Source organism: Abramis brama, assembly GCF_963993115.1.
Source record: "Abramis brama genome assembly, chromosome: 19".
NCBI classification, from domain to species: Eukaryota; Metazoa; Chordata; class Actinopteri; order Cypriniformes; family Leuciscidae; genus Abramis; species Abramis brama.
This window is the reverse complement of record NC_139981.1, coordinates 7136607-7152726: the sequence shown is the minus strand read 5'-3', so window position 1 is coordinate 7152726 and position 16120 is coordinate 7136607. Positions and strand designations below refer to the sequence as shown.

The following is a 16120-nucleotide window of genomic DNA, read 5'->3' as shown; positions in this document are numbered from 1 at the left end:
ACAAATTTTATTTTATTTTTTTTAATTTAAAAATAAAAATAAAAACTTTTTTTTGTTGTTTTTTAGGTTTGGAATGATATGTGGATGACTAAAAGGCGTGATTTTTTTTGGGTGAATTTCATGTAGATATAAATATGATATAAATTATACGTTTATAAATATAAAACTGCTCCAACGCACATCAATATTGCAACATGAATTGAGCTGTAGAACAAAGTGCTTTAAACATTTAATAAAGCCATAATTAACCTGAAGATGATGCAAGCGCTGATTAAAACCTGTGCTCCACATGCAGCAGATGGCTCTTAGCCTCAACTCTCTGTTTAAGAGGGACGTGTGGAGCCTGTACTCACTGGTAGTAGTCTGCTTCCTTCACGGCCTCCTCGCATCTCTTCAGAGTCTTGGTGTGCTGGTTCTGCAAGGACTGTAGGTCTGCCATGGCCTTCATGCACTGTGTTTTCAGACGCTCGTAGTCATGACCAGGTTTGGAATTTGACCTTTTAGAGACAAGAGTAATACATCAGCACTGTGTCCCTCAGTCTACAAGTGCAGCCCAATGTTAATCGGGATAGCAGATATACACTACTTTTCAAAAGTTTGGAATAACTAGAATTTTTTAAATGTTTTTGATAAGTCTCTTATGCTCACCAATGCTGTGTTTATTTTAAAAATAAAATACAGTAAAAACTGTTAAATGAACATCATTTATTTGAAATGGACATCTTTTGTAACATTGTAAGGGCCAGATTTACTAACAGCTTGCGCCAGCGCAAACCCTATTTTGGTGTTAAAAAAAAACTACCGTCAGGATTTACTAAAGACACACAGTGAAAAATAAGCACTGAAAAGGCTTGGACGGGGTTATTTTTGTGGCTGACCTTATTGCACATGCATTCGGTGGAGTTTCCCTTTCAGACGCAAAATGTATAAAATGTATTTAAATGAATCATGAAAGGTGATTTACTAAGGTTTGCGCTAGTCAATTTATTGATATTTGCGCCATTATTTAACACCCAAAAAAGCATGTCAGACCAGATGCTAATATGCGCTGCTCTTGCTAGATTGCGTTGGTCATTATGGAAATGATCCGGCTGTGTCTGTTCTCTTTAATTTGCGCTTCGTCAGTAAAATTCTGACGCAGAACTTTTTACTACCCTACACTTCAATTACAATTTAACCCTCTGAGGTCGACAAACGCGCCGACGCGTTTTGCCGGATTTTCTCCACATTGTAGCACTATAAACTTAAATTACTCCATCATTTATGGTCATACAGAAAAAAGAAATATAAAAAAAGAATCTGTGATATTTCTCCTTTTGTATGTGTCCACTTACAATCAAATCAAAACATTGTGCTTTTGTAAAATAAAGAAAATAAACAGGGTGTGCTTTCTGCCTCTCCGTCGCGGTGAACTTTTTTTTCTTGAGCACGTCTATAAACTGAAACAAAACTCAGCGAATACTTGTCACACATTTATGAGCCATATACCTTTATAAACATTTAAGTGTGTACTTTTAAATGATCGGATTCAAAACGAAAACAAATATTCTCTGTTTAAGTAATTTGTATAAAACCAACAAGATGTCCAGCTTCTCAAACGCTTGCTCATTACAGTTAATTTGGCCACGCCTACTCGCGCAAAAGATATTCACATGCAAATCTCCACATGGAACGCGAACGCGCTCGTTACCTCAACAACAAAACACTTCACTTCACTTTTCGTCGAGTTTGAAAGACGTGCCTGAGCTTACATTGGATTTAGGCTACCTCAGAAGAAGAAGAACGCGATTTGAAGACAAGAAAGATAAGGTAAGAAATTCTTACATAGCCTAGTTTGTTATTGTTGCATAAATGTCACGTTGCAGCTGAACTGTTGCTAGATATATGGGGAATATTATAATATTTAGACCCGTGTTTACTGTGTTTGTGGATATCTGCTCAAACATAGATATGTTTATGGTAACCATAATGTTTTATATTTGAGAGTGATCGCGTTTGAATGTATCATATTTTGCAAGCGATCGCGTTTGAATGTATCATATTTTGCAAGCGATCGCGTTTGAATGTATCATATGTGTTTACTGTGTTTGTGGATATCTGCTCAAACATAGATATGTTTATGGTAACCATAATGTTTTATATTTGAGAGTGATCGCGTTTGAATGTATCATATTTTGCAAGCGATCGCGTTTGAATGTATCATATTTTGCAAGCGATCGCGTTTGAATGTATCATATTTTGGATGAAAGCAAAACGCACCAAACGGCTTCATGTTTTTATTATTATCTCATTTCATATCATCATAACGGATGGAAACATTTGAAGTAACATGATAATCAATATATTTTTCTCTAGCTTCTTTTGGAAGATTTATAGGCTGCTATAGGTTATTTATTGTTATTATTATTTTATCTGCACTGCGCATATACCTTATGCCTACAAGGCACAACAAACCTGGTGTTCATTATATTATATATCGTTGGAAACGTGTGTGTGTGTGTGTATTCTGTGAATTTTAAAAAGGAATTTTAAAAAGCAATTTTAACCAGAAAAATCTAATATTTATTTCCAAAATCGTGCAGGCCTTTCTCTTGATATCAGTATGTTCACTTTTTTTTTTTCAGGTCCCAGATGCCACTGAGGACTTCAACATTCACATGAGTCTCAGTACGTGAACATGGTAAAGTGAAAATCTTGGAAATGAAAGGTATGTACAATGTTTTTAGGAATGGCACAAAGGTCTCTGTCTTTGAAGTGCTTTTTTGGCATTTGTTGTGTATCTTTGGATTATGTTGTGTTGTAAATAAATCCAAACAATTTAAAAGCCATTATTTTTTAAATCTCCTCATTTACAGTATTGTGCAAGGTTGCTCAGAATGATAGGGGCCTGATAGCTCCTAATAGGGCCGTTAGGGGAGGTTCTTTGTCTTTCTCAGGTGAGAAAAGCTTACATATTAATGAGCTCTCGCATAAGGCTTTTTCACACAAAACACGTCGTAAAATTTTTAAATCAATATATTGTCTTATCTGAATGAGCAGTCAGGGTGATTTTCACATAGTTTTGCAGCAAATATTCTAGGCTACGTCATACAATTTTCAAAAGTCTTGTGAAGAAATAATCAGTATGGGTTTCATGGCCTTATTTCAGTGAGAATTTTTTTTTGTATTTTCAAAAACCACGCATAAATGTCATTATCTCAAAACTACAAACTTTTACATACATGCTGCTGATATATTATTGTAGCAGAGTTTGTGCTGAATACAGTGTAATTAGACTTTAGCCATGAAAATGTCACAAGTAACAGAAATAACCAGAAATGTCAGAGCATGTCAGAACACCTCCAGGGCCCAGAAAACAGCTCAGACCTCAGAGGGTTAAAACAATCAAATAGAAAAGAGTTCTTTTAAATTGACATAATATTTCATAACGTTACTGCTTTTAATGTATTTTTTATAAAATAAATGCAGCCTTGTCAAGTATAAGAGTGTATAAAAGAAGGTTCATGCTCGAAAAGCTTTCACATTTAAATCAAGATGAAACCCTTTTACATTCCAACATGTGGGTGGTTTTATTCTACATAAGGCTGGATGGATGCAGCATTACGAAGGTGTCAGTATACAGTGCAAAACTACACTCACATCGGTTATTCAGGAAGACAAAAAAGAACCAGTGAAACATTTAAGGTTCTGTTTTCCACCCAGGTTTGTACCTGCAGTCATCGAAGGTGGTGCCAGGGGAGGCGAGAGCCAAGCGCTTGCGAAGTTCATCCCGTTCCCTGGTGACCTGTCTCAGCTGGAACAGGATGGTGTCCAGGTTCTCGCTGGCCGGCCGGGTGTCACTGAGCGCAGGTGGAGGTGATGAGGCTTTGGTACCTGCAACAGTGAGCACGTCACCGGAGCACAGACAAGCTCACCCAGCACTAATGCAGGGCTACGGTCAACAGAGTCCCCCAAAAAACTAAGACCACAATGGAGGAATCCAACTTGGAGAATGAGTACTGTATTTTCTGAGTATTTTCTCTTTAAAACTGCAGTGTACCAAAAACAAGGTTTGAACCCGCCCGTCACAAACATCCCGTTAACGTGCGAGGAGGGGCTTTTCCTCCATGAGCACAAGAACACGCATAAAACGGGAAAGGAAAAATCAGGTACATATAGCCATAGATATCATATATAAAGGCTAGATGTCTCGTGCGCGCTGCTGGCCAATGGAGGTCGACGTCCGCACGTGGCGGCCATCTTGCCACAGTGTGCTCGCTCACTCGTTTAATGGTGAATGTACTTTTAAATAACCATAACTTGCTCAATTTTCTACCGATTTTCAAACGGTTTGGTTTGTTATAAACGTCAGAGATGTAGTTACGACACTGCATACATACACTGCATGCATATGAATAATTATAACATACATGTTCAAGCATTCGGAATTATAGCCATGTTAATAACGTTTGTAAGAAACCAAACCGTTTGTAAATCCGTCAAGATTTGTGGAGAGGATTTGTGTGCGTGCTGATCACTCACATTCACAGCTTCACTGTGACAAGATGGCCGAACGGTGATGCCGGAAGTGACTGCGCCATAAGACATCTAGCGTTTATATATGATATCTATGCATATAGCAATATAGCGGGTGAATTATGTGTAATTAGGTGAGTTGTTCAAAGCATTTCTAAGGATATTAATGTTTAGAAGGCAGCTGTCTGACTCTGAGATGGAAAACAGGAACATGGTTTGTGTAACATTAATAACACATTATTAGCTGTTCGATAACATAGTCAAGCCAAAGACTAATCATATAAACCTATGTGTCTGACATTGTAGAGAGTGATACATAAAATGCACTACCATTCTGATACATTGACTTGTAGATGACCCTGTATAATTTGCTCTTCCTCTTCTTCTTCTGAATCAGTTTCTGGTTCAAACCTATATGGCTGAATAAAACCAATATTTCCACTTGCCATTGTGTAGCGTTTACTACAGTTGAACGAGTGGATGTGCAGCTTGTTAGGTTTTAGACAGTATTATTGTAGTTATTATTATTCATATACTATTATTCATTAATATTTTGAATTAGCTTTTATTTTTATATTTTAAATTTTCATTTTAAAATTCAGTTGACGTTTTTGTAATTTTGTTATGTTAGTCATTTTTATTATATTTAGCTTTAGTTTTAGGTTTAAGTTTATAAATCTAATATTTATATTTGTTAAGCTTCATTTAAAAGGAAAGAAAACTATTTTAATAGTCTAATTGTTAATAGTTTTAGTCAATAACAACAACACTGTTTTTAGAGCAGAGCTACTATGACTAAAATAGAAAAAAAAAATACAGGCTTAAAATGAAATCTGACCTTTAAAGCTTGGTTGTACTAAAAAAAACTGCAGAGCAAAAAAAAAAGCTGCATAAATAAGCAAAAAAATGCTTGAGGTCACAATGGCTGACATTCTGAGCACTTTATGTAAATGATGATCTTTCGGGATGAGCAGCAACTAAAATTCCACTATAATCTTTTGGTCTTGGACAATCTGCTGCAGATATTCAGAATGAATTCCGCTGTATGTAGTAACAAAGAGGATAATCTACATTAAAGATAAAAGCAAAGCAGAGAACATAGTATTTGTCAAGATGGCATTTCATTGGCTTTTTTATGGATTTATTAGGAGGTTAACATGATATCTGGATAAACACCAGAAAGCTGTTTTCCACCAATTTTCCAGGCCTAGAAATCATCATTTTAAAATTCCCAGATACTTCTGAAAGCTTGTGGGAATCCTTAATATGGTGATAATGGTTAAATTCACAGTGTAAATTTGTATATAGCAGCTGATTTTAAAACAGAAGTCCAATTTATACCAAGATGAGAAAACATGCATGACAAGATTTTAAAACAAAATAATGCATCTTTATAAATGTCTCTATACAAGTAAAATATAATGTGAAATCATATTCTGTAAAAAAAAAAAAAAATAATAATAATAATATGCAGCAATCGTTCATTGTTTCGGGTTGATTTTAAATTAAAAATTTAAAAAATAAGCATATGATGACTAATAAAGTTGATGTGAAATATTTGCTTTGTTCTGTGTCATTTATTCGCAACTGACTGTGAACAGGCCTTTTGTTGACCTCGTCGTCTCAAACCCACATTGCTCCCCAGCAGACCCAAACAGGCAGAGGGCATTATGGGTATCTCTGGCACAAGAAAACAGCCGAGTCATTTGGACGACAGTCAGCCTCAGAGCACATTCTCCACTGGCACCAAACCAGGAGAACAGGGCTCGGCCTTCAGATAGATCTGCCATGCCCTCCAACACGCGTTATCACTGTCCATCTGAGTCGGCAGTCTGATTTGAGTGACTTTACAAATGCATCATACACACACACATCGAGCAAAGCACGGTGACAATGTGTGCAAGGTGTCAAGTGTAGGAGACGAAACTCTGACATACCGACACTGCTGAGGGAACTGCTGCTCTCAGAGTCTGATGGCATTGTGGACAGGACGCTGTAGGTGGACCCTGCGGAGGACAGAAAACACCGTTAATAACTCAATGCTGACTGTTACAGCTCTTTAATTAACAAAATGCTCAATGCTGGCAGAAAGACAGCACTTCAGAAAATACAGAATACTTAATATGCAACTCTCTACAGCATCACACCTGAACATTTATTAGATATGTCATTTTGAATGATTTTTATTGTCAGGTTTCACACTTTAAATTGGTTCATTCTCAAGGTGACCAACACTCAGCCTTTTAGCAGACTTTGTTTTAGCCCAAAACAAACAATAAATGAAACATGCAAAAACAATCATCATTAATATAAATGTAACATATAGATGATATTATTATTGTTGTTATTTAACCCATAAACACAAAGTGTATCGCCGGCACATCATTATTTAACGCAGAATCTCACAATTTAAAAAAAGAGCCCAAACCCATATCAGCAGTTTCTCAGCATGAGAATGTCCAAACGTATTTGTTTTTCTAAAAAGAAAAAATGGAGTTATGATGTCACTCAGAAAAAAACAACAACTCTAAAAATGCTTTCAGGTCTTAAAATGTTAAAAGTATTGTTATTAATATTATTTGTTATTACATAATAATAATAATAATAATAATAATAATATCATCTAAATGTTATAAATATATTGTAATTATTTTTCTATTGTTGTTAATAATACTACTACAAATAATAATAATCATATATTTATATAATATTATAAATAAATTATATTATACATTTTATATAATTATATATTATATATTAATTTCGTTTTATTTTTATTTTATTAACATTGTTTTTCTTCTAATAATAATTTAAAAAAAAATCAAAATAAAAAATCATGACATAAATATTATAAATATATTATTATAGTAAATCGGATATTCAGAATTAAAATATCAATTATGAATGTTTTTGCTATGTAAAATTGATGATTTTAGACTGTAAAAAAGCCATTTTAAAACCATTAAAAAACAATTCTGTAAATAATGACACTTAAAAATTATCAGTATTGTTTGTAAACAGTATTGTTTGTAAACTTTGGGGCTTGAAACGATCATTCAAAACAAACAGAAAGACATTAAAAAACACTGTACAACAAAACCCTTTACAACTACCGACCCTACAGGAAAACATGAGTATTCCAAAGTGCGTTGCTGCAAGAACACCTGAGCGTGTAAGCAAATATGAACAATAATGAAATGGATAATTGAATCTTTCAGATTGTTTGCAGCTCCTTCACCGCAGGGCTCCTCCTCTTAATGAGCAGAGCGTGTGGTGACAAGGACACGGTTCATTATCACAGGCCTGACTCTACAGTCCACACACACACACACACACTCTCACCCAAATCCAGCCCGGAGAAGATCTCAGTCTCTCGCCTCTTCCTTCACTCTCATCACATCATCCGAGACACAATTCTGCTTTTGAAGAGCAACTTCAGCAGACTTCAATGCCTCCCGTAGCCTGAAATAACTTCAGGGTAGCAATGATTTGAGAGCAAGGTTTTTTTGGTGGGGTGAAAGGCAGATGGAATAAATAGATATTGTATAACGTCTGAAAGCAGACCGAGTCCTGCGAGTCCTGGAAGTAGGCTTCAGAAATAGACACCCTGGTTTTAATGCACTCCAAACAAAAGGTACTTTACAGTGAGAGGATGGATGGAGATACACTTACATGAACACATGGAGCTGCGCTAACTTAATGCATCAATGATTCAATAGCTATAGAGAACAGACATCACTAAAAGGCCTAAGGGAAAGTCACATAAACTGGCCTATTTTCAATCAATGCAAATTAGTAAGCGTCCAATTCTTTGATGGCTATAAGCTAATCAACAAAGTCATGCTGACTTTGATGATCAGCTTATAATAAAATATTGTATTTTGTAGTGAATACTGTCATGCAATTTACCGCAAGTTGGGGGTAAGTTTGTCAACATTAAAAATATGTGTGGCATTCGATTGAAAGGAAAGCAGCTTCAGAGGTGGAGCAAGTTGTTACATTTGGATTAAATTATGTTTTTCATGGGAACATGCAATTTGATACTAAAAACTGAATGTATGACCACGTAAATAGCACATAACAATTTTAAAATATAAAAATTTCATTCAGACTGTGAGGGGTGGTTTAAACCTTTTCTGATCCATTCAGTAGGACATGTGAACACTTGATCATATGTGACCCTGGATCACAAAACCAGTCACAAGTCGCACGGGTATATTTGTGGCAATAGCCAACAATATGGGTCAAAATTATCTAAAATTAGTCTAATTAAATATATAGGCTGTAAGGCCCGTTATATTTGGTCCAATCTGCCGGTCCGCCAATACACGGGGAAGGTTATCACGTGTTCTGTCCTCACTCATGCAAAGTATTGGTTGGTTAAATTTACAATACATTTAGTTATGTATTCTCTCGTTTATTTCATCTGACGCCATAAATGAAAGGGTTTTAATAATATCTGTGCCTCACTAAAAGTGAGTGAATGTTTGACTATTCCTTTTAACCATTAAATGAACAATGTCAAGATCAGTTAGAATAATCACATTAGGATTTATTATGTCAGGTAATGACATGTATGTATCATGCCAATTTCATAATCAATTCAAAGATAATCGATACAAACATCAAATGCTCTGGAATAGAGAGAAGATGCAAACCCAACTTTAAGAAATACGTGAGGCTGAGAGATCTATCTCTCTCAGACTCACGGACCGATCTGAAGTACAGAAAAGGCCTCGATCTCCCTGCTGCACTTCCTTAAATAGACAAACCTTTCACCTGGAACCATGTGCTAACAATAGAAATTTGCATTCAGAGGTACACTGTAGCACCTCTTGGGGGTGTGTGACCATTTGCTTGAGAGACCAACCCCTCCTTGTATGCTAGTTATCCATAAACCTTCAAAAACCTTATTACCTTGTGTTTTACTTATTCTGAAATGAGAGAACTGTACCAGTCGCACTGTGACATTTCAAACGATACCAAACATGAAAATACTCTGTGATAATCATTCACATTAAACTATACATTTTCTTGGGTGAAATCAGGTGATCATCTGAGCATGAGAGAGAGGGGGTGAAGGGAGAGGGAAGGAGATGTAGATTAAGATGACTCAGAGGTGAGACTTTCGTCTCGATGGTGCACGAGGGTAATCTCCAGAGAGGTCCTTTTGTCCTCTCAGGGCCTGGTCACCCCCAAAACAGACTGTCTGGAATTTCCTAATTTATCAATTCTTACAGGCTATTAATCCTGATTCCTTAAACTTAAAGCTATCTTTTGTTGTTTATATATATTATAACATAATATGTAATATTAAAACATTTGGATTTCATACATTCATTTCTTAATCAAACAAAATCCTGTCATCAAGCATCCAAAAATGTGTTTTAGGTGGACAGATCAATACAGTACAAAGAACATAAAAAAAAAAAAAATTAGGATGTAGGAAAATAATGTTAACAAGCAAAATAGGAAAATAACAAGCGCACCATGTTTTGTTGCGTAGTGGCGTGTGTGTTCAAGTAAGCCATGAGCAGATTAAGCGCAATACAATGTATTTAATATAACATGATGACTCACGAGCTGAAATCTGCACAGATTTGGCTAACACGAACTTCCCCAGTAAAGTGAGTAAATATATGTAACCCACCAAATTGGCTAGTGATTTAACAGCGTTACCCGCCACAGTTGATTTTTACCCACATTTGACAAAATTAACTACATCAGAGCATCTATATCTATATCTATATACATACATACATACAGTACTGTGCAAATGTCTTAGGCATGTTAATACAAATCTCACTGTTTTATTACAATTAATGGCAAAAATAATGTTTGGAAATGTAAACTGATATTTCCTACTGACACACTACAGCAAATGATATAAATAACTGACTGGGGGGGGGTTTATTAACATGCCTAAGACTTTTGCACAGTACTGTATATATATAACCTGTGTTCCGGATCCTGTGTTCATTATACTGTCTGCCACACTGTCGCATGCGCTAATGCTTATTTCAGACATAACCGACTGTGTTTAGAGGATACTCACGAACACCGAAATTGACACAATTTTGCGTGTTAAAGCGATATAATCCACGAAAAAATAACTTTTGTTACTGGAGAGTTGTTTTTGAAGCGTCTTTACTGTACGTGTGCACGCAGAGAAAAACTTCTCTGAGAGCGTGCGAGTACTGAACAGTTTAAAATCGCTTGAATTAGGGATGCACCGATCCACATTTTTCCACTTCCGATCCGATCCCGATACCTGAATTTGGATATCGGCCGATACCGATACTATTCCGATACCAGAGCTGTGTTTACTTTAAAATTATTATTATCATTATTGTTTATTTTATATGATGCTGAAATAAACTAGAAAAACAGGAAATATTGTTAACAGGAAAAATCCCATTCCGAAAACAAATATGCAACTATAAGGGTTTCAAATTAATTGTCATGTCAATATTTATTACATTCCCAAAATGTAAAATACTTGAGTGTTTAAATATAAAGAAAAGTGCAAGTGTAAACATCTTACACACACAGGAAGGGTGATCCTCGCTCCGATGCGGTAAGTTAACTCTCTCGATGAATGCTCGATCAAAATCAGCCATCTTGCAAACAGACAAGCGGATTTTCCCTCAGATCTATTTCGCTTCAAACTTTTGCTTTTTATGCGCGTCAATTTCACTCTGGACGCGCAAATAGATTCAAAATATTCAAGCGTCCAACTAGACGTGAATTTGACGCGGTATTCGCGTTTGGTGTGAACGCACAGTAACGTGCTTTTTTAAATGTTTGATTGCTTTCGTTGTGTTGTACGACGCGAGGGAGCTTCAAAGAGCTCTGAATTACGGCTTTGCAAACATTGGATTTTGCTGTCTTGCTCTGTGGTGTTTCCAGTGTGGAGTATTTCCACACAGCGGACGTTGTTGGCTAGCCACAATCTGCAAAATGGATTTCCTGAGCAGGGGCGTGTGTCATAACTCTGTGTCTCATTGAGTCGCGCCTCCGTTCAGGAAATCCATTCCGCAGTTTGCAGCCAGCTAGCAGACTCGCCGGCGGGAATCACTTTTGGAGTCATTTCAGCAGACAACGTTAAAGCGCAGACATGACTCATGGATATCGGATATCTCCGCAGGTTGGATCGGGAAAATCCGATACGTGAATTACGCTGGTATCGGTCCCGATACCGATACTGGATCGGATCGGCCCCATCCCTAGCTTGAATGTTTAAACTGATAAGACTCTTGCTCGTTGGTCATTATGGAAATGATCCGGCTGCGTCTGTGATCTTTAATTTGCTCGTCGTCATAGATCAAGCGCAGATCTTTCCACTCCCATCGGCTCTGATTTGGAATTGCGCTCTCACGCTAATTTGCCCTGTTTAGGTAATCTGGCCCATACTCTTTATTCTTACATTATTCGAAACAAATTATTATAATTATTGGAAATAATTATAGCCGTAATTATTGGAAATAATTATAATAGTTTAAATCTGAACAGACACATTTGGCAAAGTTCATGTTTAACAGATTTCAAAACAATAGCATAGCCCTTTCCCCGTCCTCGTGCATTATGTAGGTCAGAGATGGCATGCTTTGCCCTGGGCATCTTTTGTTGTTTCCCGCTCTGCACACACTTGGTCCAACAGTTGTTTCAGGCAAGTAGACGATCAAACCCCCCAACAACCCCCCAGCAACCATCACAAATACGGCATGACATGCGCTGCTATGATAAATTCAGCTGAATTTTAAATCCTGCTATATGGCAAAAAAGATCCACAGGCAGAGATTGAACATGCTCTGAGTGTCTTCCTGAAAAATGAACCAAAAGCTGAAGGCTGAAGCTTAATAATGGATGAACGCAAGAGCATTCTTCCAAAAAAACACATTTATCCTTTCGCTTTGACAGCCTAGCGGAATCTGTTTGTGTGAAGTTGATCTTGAGTCACAAGATCTTATTACAACCATGATGATAATCTATTCAAACATTGTCTCATAGGCTACATTTTACACAGCAGCAGAATACGGTTGTCTTTTTTAGAGTGCCAAATATGGTTACGTTCACTTCACACACAGTTCAGTTATAAACCAGAGTGACTACCACATTTCATAACCTCCCGCAAACCTTCACACATACAAAAAGCTGATTCATTAACATTTGAAGGATGAACTTGCAATTTAGTGTATAGGCCTAAATCATCATTTTGATCATTTGTTTGTTTTTATGGAGATTGCTTTTATTGATATTTACATTTTTTTTTTTTATACATATACATATATATTCTGATTGGTGCTCACCCTGTACCAATTAAATATAGCTAAACAAAATAAAATTATTAATAATAGCATTATTGCACTTTATTTAGTTAGTTTTTTTTAAATAAAATATTAAACAAAATAATTAAAGTGTGATCATATTTTTTATTTTTAAAATATAATAGTGAGATATAATAGTGCTCTAGTGAGTGTACAATTATTTTATAGTACACTTAAATACAGTGCTAATAAGTATATATTCTTATGTGAATTTTCAACATTTAAACCTAAAATCAGCAAACTTTTACTTTGGCGGGATGCCAAGTAGTAAGTACATGCACTGCCGGTTGAAGCGCGTCAATGAATGTCTCAGCTTTGCGTTTTGCTCTGAAACCGGCAGATTTATTATGCATTCAGTTCAAATGGAAATCTGACACAGTATTACAGTTAGTCGATCTAAAACAGTGATTGGGCTTTAACAGCTGTCAACCATGTATATGCAAATTAAATGAGAAGTCTGAACTTATTTACCCAGTGCATTTTTTATTTTGGCGAGTATGCGCACCCCTGTATAATATATATATGCAAAGAGTACATTTCTAAGAACGAGTATGCGCACCCCTCTGTAATATATATATAAATACGAAGAGTACATTTCTAAGAACTGTTAAACTAGGTTTTTACACGATTTGTTATGTGTTATTGACCCAAATACGGCTGTCAGCCTCAAACACTGCCTGTGTAAACTACGTCTTCGGAGTTTAGAAATCATTTCTGAAGAAAATGTGCAAAAACTGACACCACTAGGGGTGTTGTAGAAATGATGTGCAACAGCGACCTGCCACTACAAAACTGCATTAACTCAAGTCTGAGTGGTTTGTCCCATTCATGATACTGGGCCGGCAAAGAGGGCGTCAGAAAGAGCCTGATAAATGATTCTGTTTACCCACATTTCAGCGGTCTAAATCAGATGACTTTGGCTGTGCTCCTGCTTCTGCTGCAGAAGCTGCTGTTGTCTGATGAAATCTGGAGTCGCCCCAGCACAAGCTGAGAGACAGAGAGCAATGTGCCCCAGGAAAGGAGAAGACACATCACATCACACAGCCTTTGTTCAGTCACTTTTACATGGCGCCACATGGCAAGGCTGTGGTACTGAGGGCAAGGTTCAAAGGAAGCAGCCAATCAAGGCTCAGAATCCGTCATGTGACATGGTGGCAGTGTATACAGTCGGTCTGCTAGTAATGTGCAGTGAGGAGAGAGACATCAGCAGACAAAAATCTGGACTCGCACGTATCAGGTGATGTCACACACACATACACACACACAGATAAAGGGACATTCCCACTTTTGACAAGATTGTGGAAAAATCTGAGGGGATCAGAGCGGTAACCCAACACTCATTCAATACAGTGACTGAATAACCCTGCGACAAGCACTGAAACCGAGGAACCAAAAATCGAATTTTACCACTACAAGTGCTGCATCTGATATTACTTGGCATTTGGTGGGGCTTTTAATCCAAAGCACACTACCAGCAGGAAAAGAGCCCCTGGAGAAAGTTCAGCACTCGTCTCAATGGCAGCACAGTAATAGAGCAAGATTGTGATCGCAGTAACTCTAGTTCTCCGTCACGCCTACTAGAAGCACCAGTCTCAGTGTAACGTTAAGAATCTGGGCTGCCAACACCATTACGCATCTCATCACTTCACATGTCACTCCAACCACAGGCAACCTTTGTGGGTTGTGGACAAATCCGGCTTCTCTCGGCACATCTTACAGAGATTTGTCATCTGATGGCAAAGCAAACCTTAAAGGGATAGTTCACTTTGAAATTAAATTTTGGTATGTTTTAGCTTACCTCAAGGGCATCCAAGATGTAGGTGTCTTTTTTTCCGCAGTAGTTTCAATTTTGATATTTTTAGGTCAAACCGTTCTTGTCTGTCAGTCATTTAATGCAGGTCTATGGTCACTGTCTCAAAGAGCATGCACAGAGTCCAAATTAAAAAAATTCCCCGTCGTCCAAATTAAACAATTCCCCATCGTAAGTACACATTGATGGCCTAAGACACGAAACGAGCGGTTTGTGTGAGAAAACGAACAGTGATGTCGCCTTGTCTATGGCAGTTCATTGGAACGAATGTCTTAAGGCGATATATCTATGCACCAGTCTGCGTACACGTCACACACCAGGATGCGCGCGCCCTCAGATCACTTGGACGTGGCTGTGTATAAGAGGTAAAAACGATATAAATACTGTTCGTTTTCTCACACAAACCGCTCGTTTCGTGTCTTAGGCCATCAATGTGTACTTACGATGGGGAATTGTTTAATTTGGACGACGGGGAATTGTTTTAATTTGGACTCTGTGCATGCTCTTTGAGACAGTGACCATAGACCTGCATTAAATGACTGACAGACAAGAACGGTTTGACCTAAAAATATCAAAATTGAAACTACTGCGGAAAAAAAGACACCTACATCTTGGATGCCCTTGAGGTAAGCTAAAACATACCTAAATTTAATTTCAAAGTGAACTATCCCTTTAAAGCAATTTATTTGTTCCTAAGTGCTACCCTTTTTACTTAACAAAATCATCAGTAGGAAATAAAGCCATACGCACTACAGTTCAACAGTTTGGGGTGGGAACAATTTTTAAATGTTTTTGAAAATGTCTCTTATGTTTACAAAGACTGCATTTATTTAAAATAGAGGAACATTTTTGTATTATTATTTAAATATTATTTAATATCAATTTTAGTTGCTTTCTATTTGAATATATTTTAAAACGTAATTTATTCCAATGAGGGCAAAGCTGAATTTTCAGCATCATTACTTCTTAAGTAGAAACTCTTCACGTCTTCAGAAATCATTCTAATATGCTGATCTGATGCTCAAGAAACATTTCTAATCATTATCAATGTTGAAAACAGTTGTGCTGCTTAAAGAGAGATAGTTCACCCAAAACTGAAAATTCTGCCATCATTTATTCACCATGTCATTCCAAACCCGTTAGACTTTCGTTCATCTTTGGAACATAAATGAAGATCTATCTGATGAAATCTGAGTGCTTTCTGTCCTTCCATATAAACAATGATCAGTGAACATAAACAGAAGCTCAACCGTACTTGCTTGATGCGTGAGAATGAACCTCATTGGTTCTTGCTGAAGCTCAAATGTGCTGCGTAACACGAGAATGAACCTCATTGGTTCTTGCGGACAGTGTTATTTTCGTTGACGAATAATTTGTCATTATTTTTGCCAACGACATTTTTTCACAGACGAAACGAGACGATAACTAAATAAAAACTAGTTTTGAATGACAAAAACTATGACGAAAA

At 36.9% G+C, this 16120-nt stretch overlaps 1 protein-coding gene across 5 annotated transcripts in view; it reads right to left on the bottom strand.

Annotated features, from left to right (window-relative positions):
• The window catches only part of dlg5a (discs, large homolog 5a), a 68752-nt gene that overhangs the window by 40521 nt on the left and 12111 nt on the right, over window positions 1–16120 (bottom strand). For 3 of the 5 annotated variants that reach the window (XR_014603624.1, XM_084093864.1, XM_084093866.1), the window contains exons 2-4: window positions 6453–6521; window positions 3711–3873; window positions 354–497 (exon numbers count right to left, since the gene is read on the bottom strand). Coding sequence is in view for 4 of the 5 variants with exons in the window: in XM_084093864.1 (XP_083949990.1) it covers window positions 354–497; window positions 3711–3873; window positions 6453–6521 (376 nt within the window). In the remaining variant the exon portion in view is untranslated. The remainder of the gene's footprint in view (window positions 1–353; window positions 498–3710; window positions 3874–6452; window positions 6522–16120) is intronic. The other 2 variants (XM_084093865.1, XM_084093867.1) reach the window with 1 other exon arrangement.